Here is a 21,018-nt window from a genome sequence, read left to right as displayed (position 1 = left end):
GGGGCATGCAAAATGCAACCTCACACTGATATTTCTCTCCCTCTCTTTCTCCCTCCCTTCCCCTCTCTAAAAATAAATAAATAAATAAATAAAATATTTTTAAAAAAATCTTCACAAATTACACTCATGAAATTATTAAATCTGCCATAGCACACTTGGATAAAGAGACAGATGCGTTGGTATCTAAACAGAGTAGAAGAAAGCTACACTGACTCAGAGGGTGAGAAATAATCAAAGAGTACAAACATCTGAGACATGGCCAGAACACAGGGCACACAGCCCAGGAGCAGGGCTCCCTGTTCTCAGAAAGTGCACACGAAGTACCCACCCATCGGAGCTGGTCATAAGCTCTGCTGTGTTTCATATAGCCAAATCTCATCTGTCTGAGACTCCTGGAAAGTGCCCATACCACAAAGGTATGGCCATGAAAAAATGGTACCCTGGCCATGAAAAAATTTCTCACTTCCATTATTAGCCTGAGGCTGTTTTACCATAAAGCAAGCTAAATTAATGGGGGTGGGGGGGATTGCAGGCTGGTGTTATTTATATGTTCAAATCAACAAAAATAAATCCATAGTTGCTCTATTTTAAGGTTACCATTTTAGATTAATTTAGTAGTAACACTATTTTAATAATCATCCAACTACACTTCATTGCTACTGAATATAGTAATCATTACATGGGGGGAAAAAATAGTGGACTCTATACCTAAATTCCAAGTATCAAATATCAAAAACAATTTAGCCAGATATAGTCCATACTAATTACTTACAATATGTATTTAGATACTAACATTAGAATCCAATACAAACTGGGGAGAGGGAAAGCAATGAAATGTTTTCTAGATAAAATGCTTGTAAGACTGAGCTAAGACTTTATACCTTCTTGGGGGGAGGAGGTGGTTTCTGTTGGAATGCCAATTTTACAGCTTCTGCTGCTGATTCAGGTTCTTTTATTATGCTTTTCTTTGAGTCTGCTTCAGATAGTACAACAAAGAAATGATGACATTTTTCACACTTCACAAAACGGGTAGATGCTGTAAAAGAAAAGAAAGGTCAGTGGAGAAAAACAAATAATTCAAATAGTGTTTCACCTCAAAGACTCACTGCAAATGAAAACTATGTACTTTACAAAAAAATAAGTTTGTAGTTCACATCACTAGCCACAACAAACAGCCTAGTTTACATCCAAGATAGATGACAGATGAGTTTAGTAAACTAAATTTTCTTCATTTCCACTAGGTTCTTTCATTTTATGATATAACTCATTAAGAGAAAAGACTGACTGAAGTTTTTGAACTTCCCAAACGCTAATTTTTAAAACTACTGGTAAGAATATTGAACAACTGTTTATTGAAACGTGAAAAAAAACTGTGAAAAAGTAAAATACAAGCACATTAACCTATTTTCCCAACACTTTAATTGAAAAATTTCAAGCATACACAGAAGTTGAAAGAAAGAAATCTATTTTAACCCCTAAAAATATAAAATAGTATATTCTTTAAGTTCTTTTCAAACCTATGAGCATTTTATAAAACCTTAACTTGGTAAAAAGATAAAATTATTTTATACCTTCCTTATTTTCATCTTTAATACTTCTACTAATTCCAATTTCTTTGACCTAAAAACCACCAAGAAACTAACAAAGTAACAATATCCTCAATCATATTTACTTAAAGATAACCATACATCTTTTGAAAACAACACAAGGGCAGTTAAAAGTGAAGGTAAAAAATGGTTTTTTAATGGCAATGCATAAGCTATAGAATATCATGTTAAACCTAAAGTGATTTCTTCCTTTCTCTCTAAAACATGTCTTTAGGATGTAGACATAGCCATACGCTCTTAAACTTTTCCAAACCTAGCCCTTTACTAATGGTAACCAGGGACCTCAGAAAGCAACATGACAGCAGAGATACCCACAGAGACTATTAACAGATACAAAGCAAAAGATACATAGGAATTAGTTACTATTGGTAGGTCTAGGTAATATATTTTTTTGTGTAACCTAACTAGATAGGTAAAGTTGCAAAGAAAAAGATTTTTGAAAACTACAGTAATCTCTCTCCTTTAGGAATATTGTAACATAGGTTACAAGAAAAACTATACTGGCAAGCACACCTAAATCTTCACAAAATAATCTAAATTTTAAAAAATAGACAATGCCACAATTAATAAAACATAAATGTAATTATTAATTCAATCAACTTAATTCTCATGTGTGTGTTCTTAAACACAGGCCAATCAAAAATGCATTCTGGCCCTGGGCCGATGGCTCAGTTGGTTGGAGCATCACCCCATACACCAAAAGGTTGTGGGTTTGATTCCCAATCAGGGCACATACCTAGTGTGTGCACTCCATCCCTGGTCCGAGTGCCCATGGGAGATAACCGATCGATGTTTCTCTCTCACTTCAATGGTTCGTCTCCCTCTCCCCCCATCTCTTCCTCCTCCCCCCACCCCTACAATCAAAAAATAAATATATCTTCAGGGTAAAGATTAAAAAAAAAATTCTGGATAAATTCTAACAGCAAATTTTAAACTAGAAGAGGGAGTGCTTACCTAAGTATCAAGCTATTCCAAGTACCTTCAATTACCCCAAGCCCAAATATATTATTGCCATTTCCCATCAATGGAAAAGAGTCAATGCCTTTATTTTATGATGCACTGGCTTACAACTGTTAGTGATGGTAAACAGGGCAAGGATTAAAGGGCAGAAAGGCCTCTGATTTAGTTCAGACTGTATGACAAGAAAATCTGACCTGAGAACAGACAAACAAAATATTTCTCTAAGGAAATTAGGTCAAAGGGAAAGAGATTAAATACAAATAAATCACATCTCTTTGCTTATTGTTGAAAGGTTGGTTATATTCTACTTGAATATTTGCAATATAATTTTACACTGAAACACATTCAACATATACCCAAGTTCAAAGATTCAATTTATTTACCAAAATGCCATTTAAAAAAAGCATTGCAATGCATATTTTCACTCATAAAAATTAAAAGCAAAAATCTATTTTTGTTGAATTAAAGGGGAATAAATATAAAAATAAATCTCTAATTTTTAAACCTCTTTTCTATAAATGATTATTACAAGTATTCTATATTCCTTTTTCCTTTTTCTTTCCCCTATATTCTTTTATATACAGAATACTGATCCCAGTAAGCATGTTTGTATAGTATGCCAGCAACAGAGTGATTACTTAGTTTAGCAAAAACTTTTCTAGGGGATTTGTTTAAATGAAAGTGTTTCATGGCTTTAAACAAGTTTCAGGGTCTAATATAAAATCTCCAGACCATTGCAGAAAAGTTTAATTCCTTCCCTATGAGACATGTAGGTGCAATGATGCTTCAAAAATCATTATATACATAAAAATAAAAACTAAAGGCTCTAACTTAAATAAAAGAGGGGAGACTATTCATGTTTAACAGGTTATTTTTTAAATTAGCTAAAGAATAGTGTATCTTAGTCATTATAATCAAAACTTTCTAAGATATTATTCTTATTTCAATTTCTGATGAATTTCTATACATTCCTAATGGTATCTATAAAAATGGTATTTCAACAAAGTCAGGCAAAAAAACATAAAAATTACTACAAATATACTTGTAACATTGATAATACAGCAAGGTTAATGAGCTAAAAGTAGTTTTTATGTCTTGAAAAAAATGACGAAGAAAGTTATATGAAATTCAAATTTTAGCATACATATACAAAATTTTATTAAACACAGCCATCCTCATTCACTTACACTGTGGTTGTTTTTGCACTACAACATTGGGGAATAGTTACAACAGAGATCATATGGTCCACAAACCCTAAAATATTTACCATTTGGCCTTAGAGCAAAAGTTTGCCGACTCCTGCTATACAGCATTTAAAGAACATTTTTAAAAAAAGTTGAGGACTAGACCTGTACATATTAACATATATAGCTCTCAAAACACTGCTGAGCTAGAAGGAAAAAAAAAGCAATTTGCAAAAACATGAACAATATGACACCATTTACGCTTTTAAAAAGTTTTATGTTTGATGAAGCTATATTACAGAAATATGTCTTTAGCTTTATCTATAATGCTACTTTTTCATAAAGGGATACACACACACACATATTTTCATTCCTCAGATAATTAAAAATAATTAAAAATGACAAAAAAGTAGACAATTACCTAAATAGGCCATCACAAAAGAACTATAAATGACCAAAAGCACATAAAAAGACACTTATGAACTAATAACTAAATAAATACAGATTCAACAAAATGAATAACCTGAAATCAAACAAAACTCTTTAGAACTAGGATGACCCAATTTTCAATGAGGAGACACAGAAAATCCACTGCACTCCAAAGGAATGCATTCTGAAGAGACTTATTACAGATCAACAAAACCAAAGGAAGGAGGGCCTAGTCTCACTGTGGCGGCCTGTTACTCCTCAGGCGTAAAGATCCAGAGGACAGGGACATCTGTGAATTTTCCGAGCCTAGCAGTGTCTGACTCAACAGATGCATGCTTATTAAATTATGTGTATGTATGTACTCTTCTTTTACTTTTTTCTTCCACAGCCCCCTCCCCCATTAGAACTCCCAAAGGAAACAGACCACATCACAACTGAGTTGATTAGTGTATAGTGTTTTCCACCTTGGTGTCACTGTTATATTTGCATATTCTAGAATCCTACCCAACATCTACAGAATCTCAGTCTCTAGGACTGGAGGGAATCTATGGTTAACAATCACCCTCAGTATTCACTTAATCACTGTTAAACAACAGTGATCTGGCAGGTTTTGAAAACACTGCCTAAAAGAAAAATAAAGTTTATGTCAAGAGGACCTAGTTTATCCCTAAAGAATTCCAATTGGTAGAAATGTATGGAATAGGCACTTCTGAATAGCAAAACAAGTAACTTAAACTTGCTTAATTTCAGCTTCTTAATAAAAATGAAGATATTCTCTGTCCTGATAAAAATAAAGTTGTCAGAATAAAATTATATATACTGGCATCAAATGTAAGTTCCTTTCCTTTTCTATTCTAAGGAATTATTCCTTAGGTCTATAAAGGTTGGAATCTTTCTCTGATAAAAATAAGGGAAATTTTTCCTCATTAAAATACATATAATATGACACTGTCATTATGAATTGAGCAATTCTCAGATGTTTTGAGAATTTTATTGTATCATTCCAAGTTTTGCTAATAGCAAATTTTATTTAGAAGTTATATCATCCAGTTCTATCACTTTCACTTTATGTTGCAATCCAAGTTAATATTTATTCAAACTGATTTTTCTCTTTGATTTCTTACTAGGTAAAAACCACAAACAGAACCTCTAACATTCCAGCTACAGAATGGAACTATTAGGTGGGCCTAGAAGTTTGTTAAGTTGGTTTGTTTTTTGTTTTTTTTGTACGATGGCTCTAGTGGCACTTAGCTGTCTTTAACTTCATTCGAAACAATTTTGTTAGATTGTATTGTGACAGCTGTCATATCAGCAAGCATTTTTTAAAAAACATCAAAATTGATCAATTTTTGTGCATCCATTTTAATATTGAAGATGGAAGATACATGACATTTTTGGCATATTATGCTTTATTATTTCAAGAAAGGTAAAAATGCAACTGAAACTCAAAAAAAGATTTGTGCAGTGTATGGAGAAGGTACTGTGACTGATTGAACATGTCGAAAGTGGTTTGCAAAGTTTCTTGTACTACTGACATTTGTCCAAATAATTCTTTGCTGTGGGGCTGTTTTATGTGCTGGAAGATGTTTAGCAGCACCCCTGGCCTTTACCCACTAGAAGCCAATAGCAGGAGACAGCCGACATACTCAAGATATCCAAATCAATAAAGTTATTGGTGGAAGTGAAAAATGTGTCTTTTATTTTACAGAAAAAAGTAAATAGGCTTTTTGGCCAGCCCAATACTTTAAAAGTCTTTCCAAAACTGTAAAAACATGCTACATGTCATACTTTTTCATACAGTGGTCAATTATTAGTACTGGTAAGTGTAAAACTGTAACTGAAGTCTCAATATTTAGGTTAGAATACAGAGAATCCTCTCTAGCTAATCATCAGAAACTGAAACTTCTGCCAAACTTTACCATCAACCTATTCATAACTGGACAATATAGGAAGGCTGACATGGTAGTATAATGTAACTTACTCTTCAGTCATTACCATTAACTCTCCTCATGTAGGAAATTAGTTACTTGTTTCATTAAACAAAATATCTATAGTAACATCTTTGCTGTGTGAGTTATTGACACTAAGAGGAAAAGTAGGACTATGGATTTCTTCCTTCTCTTAGTGTCTGAGTCATCAATGACTAGCAGCCATTTTCTAGAATTGAGAGCATAGCTCCTCTGATAAGTATTAGTACTCAGAGAAGGAAAATACCTTAATCACTGAATGACTTACTCTCCAGTTTTATGAGATGATCAATAAGTATATAAAGAATGGAATAGTAAATACAGAATAGCCCTAGCTGCTGTGGCTCAGTGGACTGACTCCCAGCCTACAAATGGAAAAGTTGCCAGTTTGGCTCCCAGTCAAGGCACATGCCTGGGTTGTGGGCAGGATCCCCAGTTGGGGCCATGGAAGAGGTAATCAATGGATGTATGTCTCACACATCAATGTTTCTCTTTCTCCCTCCCTCCCCCTCTTTCTAAAAAACATAAATAAAATCTTTAAAAATGAAATAAGTAAATACATCCATTTATTGTTTCTTTTATAGCTTAATGGTCACTTGCACGAAAACTCACAAAATTTGACCCTGTGACCTCTCATTCCCTCCGCTCTCCTCCAACCCCCGAGTCTGCCAACCCCATTCTGCTCTGCCGTGCTGTGCTCTGAAGACACACCAGCCATCTGCCCCAGCAAGTAGCTTTGCTGGGCTCTTGGAACATGCCACTGCCTCAACCAAGGGGTCTGCGTGGGCAGCAGTCTACGACCTGTACAGTACCTATGATTATACAGTACCACCTATGGAGAAAACCCTTGTGAAAACCAACATTCAGACAGCTCTTCTTTCTGGATGCTATGGAAAAATAGCTCCATGTTCTGGCTTGGCAGGAAAACACTTCATAGACATAGAAGCTGGCATCATAAATAAAGATTATAGAGGAAATGTTTACTTCAAAGAAAAGTTTGAAGTAAAAAATTTATGCACAGATTTTTTTATCCAGAAATAGAAGAAGTTCAAGTTTTAGGTGACACTCAAAGGGTTTCAGGAAGTTTTGGTTCCACTGTAAAGAATGAAAATTTATGCCAAGAATAGGAAAATGAAAAAATGTACCTTTTTCCTTAAACATAAAGAGCTTTTGTTTAGTGTTGTGTACTTCTGTGAACCCAATAGCTTTAGATTCTAAAAATATTTGGTTCTCTTACACTAAGGAAAGGGTACTCTGTTGGGATGACATAGAACTTTAGTTTCTTTTTTTTTAAAGATTTTATTTATTTGTTTTTAGAAAGGGAAAAAGAAAGAGAGAGGGAAACATCAATGTACGGTTGCCTCTCATGTTCCCCCTACTGGGGATGTGGCCCACAACTTATTTCATGACTGGGAATTGAACTGGTTACCCTTTGGCTTGTAGGCTGACACTCAATCCACTGAGCCATAGCAGCCAGGGCAGAACTTTATTTTCTTGTATTTTCTCTACATTTGATTGTTATATAAATCTGCATGGTAACCTAATACAGTTTCCTTTTCAATCAAATATATGTCAACTACAGATTCCCTCCACCCCAGAACTATATTATTTAATTCACTAAATGCTACCCTTTCAACAACTTATTTTTCAATTACTTTGTAAATCATAAGCAAAGCCCTTCATTCAATAAATTTGAATTCTTTTGCAGATACAAATTATTATACAAACTAAAAAGATAATAAAAAGTTAAAATTTAAAAAATTCTTAAAATCCAAATTTAAAATAAATATACATAAGCAAAATACAGAAGAAAATAGTTTTCTTCAATTCTCTCTTATACCACAGTGCAAAATATTACTAGTCCTGGGGATTTCTAGTATCTGGTGATACTAGAGAGAATCATGTATGTTCAGGAAAAAAATAATCCTGGTTTACATAATTTATATATTTCTATATTTCTATGCAGTCAACAATTTAGAGAAAAAGAAGAACAACAGAAGTAATACTTACACACAAAAGTCTCTACATGTGTGCACAAGTCGCCACATTTAGGACAACGCAGCTGGTTTCCACCTTTCCCAGAATTCCCAGAGCCTGACTTTTTACTGCTTCCCTCACTCACTGATTTCTAATGTTTTTAGAGAAGGAAAAAAGAGAGTGTCAATTATTACTTTCAGGCAACCACTTCATATGTAAATTTAAATATAAACAATATGGTTTATAATTAATCATAATTTTTACAATTTCTGGAATGGAATTTTTCATATAATTTATATCTCTACTATTGCTGGCACATGTAGGCATGTGCCAGCATGTATAATAAATAGCTTTCTTTCAATGACTCAGAAGAACTAGGGGAAAAAATTACTATAAGTAAAAAACTACATTTCAATGAAATTGAATTGGGAATTATTATCATGCCAAGCAGCAATTCTTAACTTTCTTGAATCTAACTTTTTTCGTATCTAAAATGAAGATATTACCTACTTCAGAAAGTCACTATTAAGTCTGAATATGAGAGCACCAAGCATTCTGTCTCACATATAATATTAACTCAAGTGTCAGTCAAGTTTATGTAATAAAAAAAACTGATAATTCACTGAAACAATACAATCAACAATCATCTGCTTGCTAGGGACAGAGTAGTCCAGCATTGTCATAGAGATATCCAAGATTTTTAGGTAGAGGATTTAGTGGGGTTTACACTAAGTATATTATGAATTATAAAAGTTGTGTGAAAGCAGGAAATGATCGTTATTCCTAAAATTCAACCCTATAGACTGACTACATGGGTTACTTAAGCTTCTTTACCACTTGGGGGAGTTAAATTTTTTTTTTTTTTAATCCTCACCCAAGGATGTATTTATTGATTTTAGACAGGGGAGGAGAGAGAAACACTGATCAGCTGACTCCCATCCACACCCCAACTGGGGATCGAAACTGCAACCTAGCTCTGTGCCCTGACCAGGGCAACTTTTGGTATGCAGGACAACGCTCCAACCAACTGAACCACCGAGCCATGGCTGGGGTGTTAAAATTTCTAATTACGGCTTCCTAAGTGCAATGCTTAGAAAACTGTTTTATACTTCAAACTGAAACACAAAATAAAATTACATAAAATTCTTCAGCTCATTTTATATATTTCACATTTCCCACAGAAAACATAAACCAGTGGGATACAGAGTACTATTTTTATATTTAATTGCTTAAAGAAGGGAACTCAAATATGTGTACAAATGTCAATAAAGATAAAATACCTTATTTCCATCTCCAGAGCCATCTTTACTTATCCCATCTTTTGAGGCTAAGTATGCTGGTGTTTCCATAAATGTTCTAAATGGAACTCTTCGTAGAATCTGAGTTTCAAAGGTCCCAAATCTTCCTAAAACGAGTATATGAACACGACCACAAGAAATACCTGAAAATATGATAAAATGTATTAGTCCACACATCAAATATTAACATCTTCAATAAATCCCCTAGAAACAAAAATTCCTTAAGCATTAAAAAGGTTGAAAAAGCTCTAATTTTCACAGTAGTAGTACAAATTAGTAAAGAAAATAGTGATACCATCAGAGACAAAGCCCATTCAAAAATAGGCCCAATTTGGGCCTTCTAATGATTCCAGGTGAATAAAAAAATTTTTTCTTCTTCCCGGGCCCACCCTTCAGAAGCAAGGAAAGATCATCAAGGTCATAATTATGAGTGACTCTTTCAAAGTTTGAGATAAGTAGTTCAGCATTGCCTCACATGTAGCAGGAAAAGGCTATTTATGTCCTATATTCTTATCCTTCTATTATGTCTACCAATGAGAATAAGCAATTGACATGAATGCTTGTCTGTCTCTTTGGTTTTACTGGGGTAATATCTGTAACAGTGGACACAAATGTCAAATATTCTTTAAAAAGTTATGTGCTGTTCATTAAAACACGTTTTAATGAAGTATTTCAATCCTACAGAAAGAGTATAATTCAGTACTGTGTAACCACCATCCACCATTCTGCTTTCAAAGATTTTTAATGTCCTAATATAAAGTTAAAATTCTTTTAAAGAATATAGGTTATTATTTGCCAAACTTTTTCTGCAAAGGACCATAGTAGTAAGTATTTTCAGCTTTGTGGGCTATATAGTCTCAGTCCCAACTACTCTGCCTCTAACAGAAAAGTAAATATAAATAATATGTAAACAAATGGATATGACTAGATTTGGTCCACAGGGTCACTGTTTGTTGACCTCTGGTTTTTCTTATATAAATATACCCAAAATAAATTATAGGCAATGGCAAAAGAGCCATACTGCATACGGTGAGGCAAGATGGTGCTTAAAAGTGTTTTCTACATAAGAAAACTGAATGGTCCTAAGTAAAACACAATTCCATAGATTTCAGTACTGTAAGGATACTCACTCAGGACCTTGCATAAGCTAATGCACATTAATGAACTGCCAAGAAAGAAGTTTCCCACCAGTTTACCAGAGTGCTGTTAGGAGGTAATAAAGTAAGCAACAAAAGCGGGGTGTGTGTTGATGTTCATATTTAAATAAATTTTAGAAACTGGCTTTTGCCTTCCTCATTTTATTCCCTGCAAAATTCTCAACTTAGGCTTTAAATTTTTATTTCTACACCTGTTAGAACTTTTAAGAGATCATACACATGGGTATGTATTGCATCCAAAGGCAAAAACTGGTTTAAATGTATCTTCTTCAAACAAGTAAAAAACAACTGCTTAGGTATAACTGGCTTTATAATTCCTATTTTCCAATAGTGTATAATGTTAAAACAACTGGTTTCTTTAGTTATTTATCACCCTACGCCAGCAATTTTCCATTGGTGTGCCAAAGCAATTTTTAAAACATGCAACACCTTTAAAAAAAAAAAAAAAAGGAAAAAAAAAGCCGGATCTGACTATTTAGTCAGGGGCACTGACCTCTTCTCCCTTAGACTGTCAAATTTAAAAAATGACAATAGCCAATACAACAATAGCAGTCCGGTGTGAATGCCCTGTCTTGAACCATAAATATATAGGTCATATAATATAATTGCATCTTATTGGTCATGTTGTATAAGGTTGCATCTGACTGGTTAATTCTTGGTACGAGAAATCTTTATGTACAAGTATAGGCACCTGACTTTTTTAAAAAGTCACTTTGGAGCAAAAAGGGTAGGTAATTTTTTTTTCATAAATCAATGAAAATTATACTTTCTTTTTGTCAGATCAGCAAAAAACATTTTTTGGAGTGCCAAGAATTTTAGTTATTAGTTTATGTGTGCCAGGAGATGAAAAGGTTGAAAATCACTGCCCTAGGCCATTACCTGGTTCCACAAAGTACAAAAACAAAGCCACCAAACTTCTTAGAAAAGATACAAATAAGAACCCAATTTTCTCACCTCTATATAAATTCACAAAAAATACCCCAAAAGATTTAAGGTTTAGGACACCCCATAGACTGTAAAAATGTTGCTCAACACTGTTAAACTTGAATATTTAGGGGGGAAAAACTACACTTATGATTTCCTTTTAAGTAATGTTTTCAAAAGACATTTCAAAGTTTCTCAAGTGTAACATTTCCATTTTTTGCAGTAAATGGTAATAGCCATTACTCTCTCATCAGAAAGAGATTTAAGATAGTTCATAAATTTTAAGCTAAACAATTAATGTTTTTACAAGGACATAATATGATTTAAAGACTGTGACAATATAAAAAGCAAGTCTAAAACAATTAATGGGGGAGAAGGACAGACGAAATCATGAATGCAGACAGTTAAAGAACATTGAGGCTGGGTGACGGTTATTTGGCAGTTCATTGTTCTTTGTGTGTTTGAAGATGTTCATAGTAAGTTAATATGAAAGGTAGAAAAATAAAATTATAATCTACGTAACAAGTATAACTTTTTAATTGGGCCATTACGTTATGACGTATTCACAAAGAAAACTGCAATTATAACAAAATTATGTGAGGTTATTTGTACTTGGTTGTTTAGAAGAACCCTGAATTACCACATACAGAATATTATTTCCCATTTACAATAAAATAGAACTTTTAAAAGTGTTTAACAATTTACAGTATCCAGTATTATTAGAAAATAAGTTGAAAGGAAATTATCTTTGGGAATTTAAGAGAAATAAAAATTACGAACATAATCCTTTTAAAAGTCTACTTGAATAGAAAAATAAGTCCTTCCCCTTAAATAACTTGTCAAGTAACATATGAAACCAATGCAACCATACAGTTACCACAGAAAATACTATCTGAAAAACATGTTTGTATCATCTGAACTTCTAAATTTAAGAAACTTCTTTGCTGGTCCTGATGGTACGGTACTGTAATGCTGTTTTAACCTTCTATAATCTATGGGCTATACCAACAAGATGCCACAAATAATCCGTGGTTCTCAAACATGAACATGTATCAGAATCACCTGCAGAGCTTGTTAAAACAGATTGCAGGGGATCTTTCCTGATTCTGCTTCAGAAGGTATGGGGTGGGATCCAGGAATGCAGTTATTAAGTTCCCAGGTGATGCTGATGCTGCCAGTCTGGAGACCACACTTTGTATCTAAACCACTGTACTAAACAATTTAAATAACCAGTCACTCACCAATCACATAAATCTTTACAGAAATCACTGCAGCAAACTAATTAGGGATTTTTATCCTTTTTGAGCCATGAACCTTTTGGCAGTCTAGGGAAACCTATAGACAGGCCCCTTGTCAAAATGTTTTTAAATGTAAAGAATAAAATACATCAGAAAACCAATTATACTAATTATAAAAATATTTTTTTACTGACAAAATTTAATAATATCTAACAGCTCTTTTAGTAACTACCATGATTTTAAAGATATGAAAAGTATAAACAATATTTTGAGATATAGGCAACTGTACTGTGATATAAAAACATTTGTGATTTTGATTGGTGACAAATTCATAAATGCTGCTACTACTGTGTTTGTTCCCTACATTCAGAATTGAAGGAAATGCTGTATTTCACATCAAGTTTAGTGAAATAAAGTTCTTAGAACCTCTGAATTCTATTCCAAGACCCCTTTGGTGGCCTGTATACCCTGAATGAAAAAACCCTAAATGCCAAAAAGGGAATTATTTCTCCAAAGCGTATTTCACAAGACTACTTGGCAGCAATGACCAAAGACAGTTAAAAGTTAAACAATTTACAAAAGTTAAACAATTTATCTGTCCTAAGATAAAGTCTTCTGAGTTTAAAGAGCAACTGTTTTTAAAAAGAAACATTAGAACAAGGTATACTTATTTGGGGGCTATCAAAAGCTAGGAGAGTCCTGGCTGGTGTCCTGGCTCAATGGATTGAGTGCCTGCCTGCAAACCAAAGAGTCACCGGTTTAAGTCCCAGTCAGGGCACATACCTGGGCTGCGGGGTGCCCAGTGGGGCCATGTGAGAGGCAACAACACAATGTTTCTCTCCCTCTCCTTCTCCCTCCCTTCTCCTCTCTCTAAAAATAAATAAATAAAATCTTCAAAACAAAACAAAACAAAAACAGGAGTTATTCGACTTTGATATATCTGACTGCCTATATTCAATCTTGAATTAAGCATTCTCCAAAAATGTACAAATGATTCAGTTTAAAAGATAAACCAATCTTTAATTTATGTTTTAGAAACAGAGTGAAAGAATGAAACTTTTAAATTATCTACTTGCAGTGACAACATTTAAGTGTGTAACAATTGATAAAATGGCAAACCAAGTTAAATGATTGCTTCAATGCTTGGCCTCTAACCTCTAACACAAATTGGGAAAAAGTTCAAAACTCACAAATAAAACCAGCAACTTAGTACATGCTTATTGCTTTTATTCGCTTCAAAAGTTCATATTATGCCCAGGTTATTGTTTCATGAATTTGGAATACTTCTTAATAAAGAAAAATAGTATCACTCCTATGATAGCTTTCTTCAAGCTTAAACCAATCATATAAATCTTTACAGAAATCACTGCAGCAAACTAATTAGGGATTTTTATGGTTTTCACTAAGACAAGTCTGCTGCTCTGAAGACGAATATGCCAAGAAAAGAGAAATGCTGATTAAAAAATAGTTTGCAATATAGATGCCTTCTCATTTATTGACTTTGCCTTACTTAAATTGTACTGAATTTAACTACAGAGAGAGAGAGAATTAAAATTAAAGTCTAGGCACAGTATGTAACTATCATAAAAATTATGGATGACAATATGTTTGAGCACCTTCACATCATCATGTCCTCATGAGGTGACACCTTTTAAACAGATAAAGACAGAAAGGAGACAGAAAGCATGTGATCCCACAATTCACAGCCAAATTCAGACCAAATATTGTCATTCAGAATCTTTTAAATGGAATCAGGCACTTCTCAGTACATATATTTAGAAAACAAACTGACTTACATATGGAAAGTACATTTTAAAAAGTATACCTTAAAATAGAAAAATACCAGCGACTTAGGTAAAAAAAAAAAATTAAAATTTTTACTCTAGTACAGGTTTCATATTCAAAGAAACTAATGAGGAAAAACACATTAAAATGGGAATACATAGCCCATCAGGAAAAGAAAATAGATTCAGACCAGTGTGACAATTTACCAAATAATTTTTCAAATTACATACAAAAATTTTAAAGTCTAACATGACAGACCAATGAAAAGAGAATAACACCGTACCTCAGAGGAGCTCTGAAATATCCCCTTTTATTTTTAATTCACTTTACCATTTCTTGTTAGACTATTTTGATCAAGTTCTTTTGTTTTTATTATGTTGTTGAAATTATTTTATTATTTTTATTATTGATTTTTCCATCACCATTTATTCCCCCCATACCCTCTTCCACCTCTACCCACCCCCTCTGCCCCACAATTTGTTGTTGAAATTCTTTACTGTGTATGAGAATAATAAACTAAAGTTCAATTCTGATTTTTCTTTTGCTTTTCTTCCTCTTTTCAGGCATCTTAAATAAAAATAATCCTCCTGGAGTTTTGTAAATCCTTAAAGAAAATAGCTCTATACTTTTGTAGACTTTTAGAGTTTCTATTATAGAAAATAAACATTTTATGTAATTAAATCCTGGGAAAGTCTTAAAACAATGTGAAAACCATTTTGCTGTTTGTCATGTAAAAATATTAAATTCTATAATGATCTTGAACACACACACACTTTATTCACTCCTAGAAACATGATTGTCTACTCTACTAAATTTAAACTTGAAGGTGACGACTTGTTCACCACTCTATCTCCAGCACCAAAACAGAACCTGGCACATAGCTGGCCCTCAACTAAACATCTGTCACTTTCAAGTGTCTGCAACTCAAATTCCTGGAATAGGGACATCTACTTGTTCAGGTTTAACAAGGTTTGGGACTAAATTCATTTCTTTACATTTATATATCATTTTTTAAAAAGTCCTTCTGCCCACATTTTCATTTAATTCCTCTGTGAAACAAACTGTCAAAAAATGCACATTTAGTAAATAAAAACTTTACAAGTAACCTAAAATTTAGGAAAATGAGGCTTTTGTATTTATGCAAGTCATAAGCTGACAAACCAAAATAAAACAAATCTGTTTGTAAATTAGTTATCATAACAGGATCTAGCCTCGTTGTCTGATATTCACAGATTTGGGGAAGAGAAAAAAAAAATGGTTTCTTTTCTGGAACCTCCTGGTTAGGGTGCCACTTTCACGGCTCCTGATAAACAGAAAAGACAGGTAAACAAGCACCACCCTTACGAAACTATCCGAGGCTGTCAAGTTGGAAAAACAACAGCTGAGACAACTCAGTACATAAAACAATTTCTGTGGGAATTTCCCCCAATCTCCCTGCCGTTTCAGGAAGGGGGCCAGGAAGGTTTCCGGGAGCCGGGCAGTATTCTGAGATCTGTTTGTGTCCCGGCGTCAGCGGCCGCACAATGACAGTGACACCTCGGGTCTCGCGCGGCCTGCGTCCCGGACATCCGCTCGGCGCCCCGCGAGGCCCCGACAGTGGCAGCCCCTCACCGGAGCCCTTCTCTGAGCTCCCCACAAGCCCGAGGGGAACCTGGTCGCGCTCTGCAAAAGGAAGAGCAGTGGGTCTCTGGTGGAAATCTAAAAAGGGTCTGGGAACATTTTTAACGAGAGGAGGAGCATTCTCTGCCTTTCAGGGTTTCTGCGAAGTGGCCACATTCCGGCCCTAAAGTCCGGAGGGCTGAAAGTGCGCGGGCGGGAGATGGGGGTCGGCACTGGGGTTTACTTCAAATTTGAGAAACAGCTGCTCCAGAGCTTGGCAGAGCCCCAGTCCAAGGGGGAGGGGGGTGCCCGGCGAAGCGCCGCGCATCCCTCACATACTCGCATTGGGACAGGCCTCTGGCTCTCCCCGGGGTCCCCACCGCCGGTCGCTACACTCCAGGCCCAATGGCTCAGGTGAGGTACTACTTCTTTACCTCTCTGCGCGGAGGCGAGCGAGGAAGTGATGAGCCGCGCGGCGACAGCCCCGCAACTACAAGCGCCGCAGCCGGACATCTCCGCGGGGCCTAGGCCGGGGCTTCTGCCCCTGCTGTCCTCCGAGTTTCAGTGGCCCGACTCCTACTCGCAGGGTGCTCTGACCAGGCTCCGGACCCGCCCGCCGACCCTAGACCCAGGGCAGAGTTCACCCGTCTGCCAGCCAGGCCTTCGCGTTCCTAGAGGCCCACTACCGTCTACCCAATAATGTAGACACCTAACCCCTCACCCTCCCTCCCCTCCTTCTCCCCTCCCCCCCCGCCGCCCTCAACACCCGCCCACTGGGCCCGGGGAGCGTGCGCGCGCCTGCGTCCTACGCCTAGGGAGGGGGCGTTGGCACCTGCTGCGTGTGTACGTGAGACTGCGACGAACTGCGAGAGGAAGGGGGCGGAGACCTAGGGGCCAATGAGCACGCTACTACGGTGGCTGGCCCTAACTGCGGGAACTACAAGTCCCAAGATGCAACTCTTCGGGAAGCCCCTTTATCCTAGTGTTGAAAGGTGTGCGGTAGTCACAGGGAGATCCAAACCCGGAGTTGTAGTCCCAACCTGTCGCAATAAAGTCCTTCTGGTCATTTTCAATAGGTGGCAGGGAAGATGGAAGTGAGACCGGCGGTTTAGCCGCCCCGCTAGATGCAGATTAAATGAATTCCTTCCTTTAGGACCCCACATTCTGTGCTTATTTTCCTTAGTTGCATCACTTGTAACATGGAAGTGGTATTTTTACTTGGTCCCCCTGGCAACAACTGTTGGATGACAGCTCTCTGTTTTCAAGCCAGTGGTGGTAACTTGGCAGCGGTTGCTAGTCCCTGGCTGCTTTAGAATCCTTTATCGGTTCCCTAAACCTTGACCACACCCTGGCAAATCGTTCCTTCATTAACTCTTCTGTTATCTTCTGAGTCCTCTGCATGGTTGGCTTTTCTCTGGACAGCTAAAGCAGATGCCCCTGTACAAGGTGGAGGATGGTGACAAATTAATCAAGATCTTTTCCCATCTGAGTTGGTGCTAGACTGAGTATTTGATTATTAAAATTCTGATTAAGAAGCCCAGAGAGCCCTGGCTGGAGTTGCTCAGTAGATTGGGTGCCTGCCTGCAAACCAAAGGGTCGCTGGTTCAGTTCCCCATCAGGAAACATGCCTAGATTGCAGGCCAGGTCCCCAGTAGGGGATGTGTGAGAGGCAACCAAACATTGACGTTTCTCTCTCTCTGGTTCTCCCTCCCTTCCCCTCTCTCTAAAAATAATTTTTTTTTTAAAAAGCCCAGAGAAATTGCCAGATGAGCTTGGATGCTTCTAGTTCTGAGCTTGGGGGAGGAGGAGAGGGGGTTAAGCAAGCTAGAGTCAAGACTAGGTCACACAAATTATTTAGCCCTCGTCAATCTTGGATCAGAGAAATGTGGCTTCTAATTCCGTAGGTCTGGCCATGAGAAGGGGCATTGGCCTTGGCCCATGCCCTGCATGCTATGTGTGTTGTGTTTATTTTTTCTCTCTGGGACTCCTGGTACTCCATCCGTTTGAAGTGGCAGACACCAAAAGAGAGCTCATGTCTTCTTCAGCTGCCTCCAATAATATAATTTTGAGAAAGAAGAGACCCTAAAGTTCTCTCAATACAGTGTTTTCAAATTGTGTTCTTAGAATCTATCAGAAGCCAAAGCTCTGCAGTGGGGCTGAGGGGACTAAGAGGGTGGACCTCCCGTCTCCTCCTCCTTGCCACCCCAAAATCAAACAGAGAAGCTCTGCTTTTATCTGTTTCATGTATTGGGGTTTTGTTTGAAAATTGAGTTCTTCTGCTTTAAAACAATATTTCAAAACCATTGATTCTAGGACAAACCTCTCCTTTTAAAGGCAGTGACCTAATCAGGTCACAAAGACTGTAACACCCAATGTAAATATTCATCCCACCCTACCTTCTATTTCAATTATATGCACGTTTTCTTCTTGTTATATAAATAAAGTTGTCTACTAAAATACATAGGTTGCTGTAAAACACGCTGAATAAAATCTTAATGAAGTCAAGTTCCATCTGGGGCACTCATAGAGCTTTCCCTTTATCTCTCTATTCTAAGATCTTTCTTTCTTTTTCTTTTTTAATCCTCACCTGAAGATATGCTTGCTTTTGGAGAGAGAGGAAGGGAGAGAGAGACATCAATTGATTGGATCCCATATGTGACACACCTGGGGATCGAACCCGAAACCTAGGTATGTTCCCTGACTGGGGATCAAACCCACAATCTTTCAGTGTATGGGATGATGCTCCAACCAAATGAGCTACCCAACCAGGGCTATTCTAAAATCTTGACTTCTCATTCATTCAGTCAGTAACTATCTATTGAGCACCAATTACATGCTGAGCACTGAGGAAATAATATTGAACCAAAAAAATATTGCCCTCATGAAGCTTCCATTCTAGTGGGGAAATACAAGACAGTAAGTAAAAAAATATGTATATACCACTGGTATGATGATATACGAATATCCTTATATTGTTAGGTAATGTATCCTTATGTTAGTCCCAGGACAACTGAGCATTTCATTTTATTTATGGACTGATGTTTTCTGGGCTTTGCCTGTATCCCAACTGAACTGTGAACTTTTTGAAAGCAGGTGTTTGATTAAATACTTGGGCTGAATATGCAGAAGAAATTAAAAAGTAGTTGATTAAGTACCTACCTTGCAACAATACTTTTGTTTAGCAGAAGCCTGGGATGGTATCTTCAAACACTCCTACATATAATCAGAGCAAATTATAATTGACAAAGAGGTGAGTGTCAATAGAAACAAATTCCACAAATTTATACAATAGTTAATCTAACTAAGTGACCCAGAAGGAATTCCCAGGAGATTCCTGATTAGCAGAGTGTAGACTTTGCCCTAGAAGGTACAAAACAAAGGAAGCTGTACACAACTATTTAACTTTTTCTCAGTAATGTGAACAAGGGTCATGTGGCTTTGGCGTCAGACTGGTGATGGTTGCATCACAGAGGCAACATGATCACTCCAAAACTGTACTCTGTGGGTCAGAATATACCTGGATTATTAAGATTGGCACCCAGCAAGCATGGATTGGGACAGTAACTTTGTACTAGGCCCTTTGTTGGTATAAGTCTTGCAGTTGTGTTCAAATTGGGGAACTTGTACCAAGACTTAACCTTTGGTATTGGAGCACAGAGCGTGTCAAGTTTAAATAAAATAATATCTGTATTGTAAAGTGCTCAAATGTAAAGGAGCATGTTCCATTTTACAGTGTACATTCCCTGACCTGAAATTCACAGGTTGGGACAGTGTCCTGGTTCCAGGGTGTATCGAGGTAGCCATGAGATGGAGCAGAGCTTGACATCTGGGCAGGTGCACACTAGGACCCTTCTCTCTCACTTGGCACTTCATGGATAACCTCTCTCCTGGTTCCTCTATCAAAAAAGTGATAGCAAATACCTGTGGTCACATTTTATCAGCTCTTTGGAACAAAATACTTTCATATCACGCCTACTTTCAGCTTCGTTCTGACAGATTAACGATGCTTAAAAAAGAAAGTCAACTGCAGTTTTCCAGCTCAAATAGTTTCCAGGATCTGACTCCTTATCTTGGGTTATTTACCTTTTGTGAACAACGTAGCTGAAGATGCATAATTTTATATGTCTCCATTTTACATAAAAGTCTTTTTTACCTTCTATACTTGATTCTACCTCTCAGGACTGTGAACATGAGTTGCTAAGTGAAAAATGTAGGTTAGAGTCAAGGAGTCATCCAACCTAGCCCTGGATTTTCAGATGAGGAAATGGCATATAAAAAAGCAGGTACTTGACCAAGGTCACATAATGAGTCAGAAATATAAAGAGAAATAAAGTCCAAGTCACCTGATTTTAAAACTGTGTCTCAATCTTTTCCTTTTTAAACTAAGACTCTTTCTGATCAACATAAAAATCTTACCTTCCCTACCAGAGATTCTGGTACAGCCTCTCAAAGAGCCATTATTCTGTTGCGAATCACTGTATCTTCTGGATAAAGGCATTTCTTTTTTTATCACTGAACACTGATCCTTCAGATAAGCAGATACTGATTCTGTCAGACATGTAATAGAAACTCAACATCTATATTTTAAAAGATAAGGGCTAAAAAAGGGGCTTATATCTACAGATAGTATGAGATTCAAAATAACACAACACTGGATAGGACTACATAGAGTGCTTTCACTCTATTCACACCTGATCCTCACAACAAGTAATGTTTTGCTATTATCTGCATTCTAGTTTTGCAGTTGAGAAAACAAGACACAGAGGGTATAAGTGACTTTTCCAAGGTTATGTCAGAACCAGGACTGACACCCTAATCACTACTGTTTTCATTACTTCCCTGTGTCCTCCTCCAAAAGCTGGTAAGATGTTATAGGATCTGTAGAATCTTCCC

General features: G+C 36.5%; 1 protein-coding gene and 1 pseudogene across 1 annotated transcript in view; one reads left to right on the top strand and one right to left on the bottom strand.

Moving 5' to 3' along the window:
* The window catches only part of CLPX (caseinolytic mitochondrial matrix peptidase chaperone subunit X), a 36,229-nt gene extending 19,385 nt beyond the window's left edge, over positions 1-16,844 (bottom strand). The window contains exons 1-4 of the mRNA XM_054565281.1: positions 16,560-16,844; positions 9,405-9,565; positions 8,158-8,275; positions 882-1,036 (exon numbers count right to left, since the gene is read on the bottom strand). Of these exons, the coding sequence (XP_054421256.1) occupies positions 882-1,036; positions 8,158-8,275; positions 9,405-9,565; positions 16,560-16,638 (513 nt within the window). The 5' untranslated portion in view covers positions 16,639-16,844. The remainder of the gene's footprint in view (positions 1-881; positions 1,037-8,157; positions 8,276-9,404; positions 9,566-16,559) is intronic.
* Positions 6,592-7,595, top strand: LOC129064414 (deoxyuridine 5'-triphosphate nucleotidohydrolase, mitochondrial-like; annotated as a pseudogene).
* Positions 16,845-21,018: the final 4,174 nt, after the last annotated feature.

This window comes from Pteronotus mesoamericanus, unplaced genomic scaffold (assembly GCF_021234165.1).
Source record: "Pteronotus mesoamericanus isolate MK-2021 breed Mesoamerican mustached bat unplaced genomic scaffold, CSHL_Meso_final contig_164, whole genome shotgun sequence".
NCBI classification, from domain to species: Eukaryota; Metazoa; Chordata; class Mammalia; order Chiroptera; family Mormoopidae; genus Pteronotus; species Pteronotus mesoamericanus.
The sequence above is the reverse complement of the archived record's forward strand: the minus strand, read 5'-3'. Positions and strand labels throughout refer to the sequence as shown.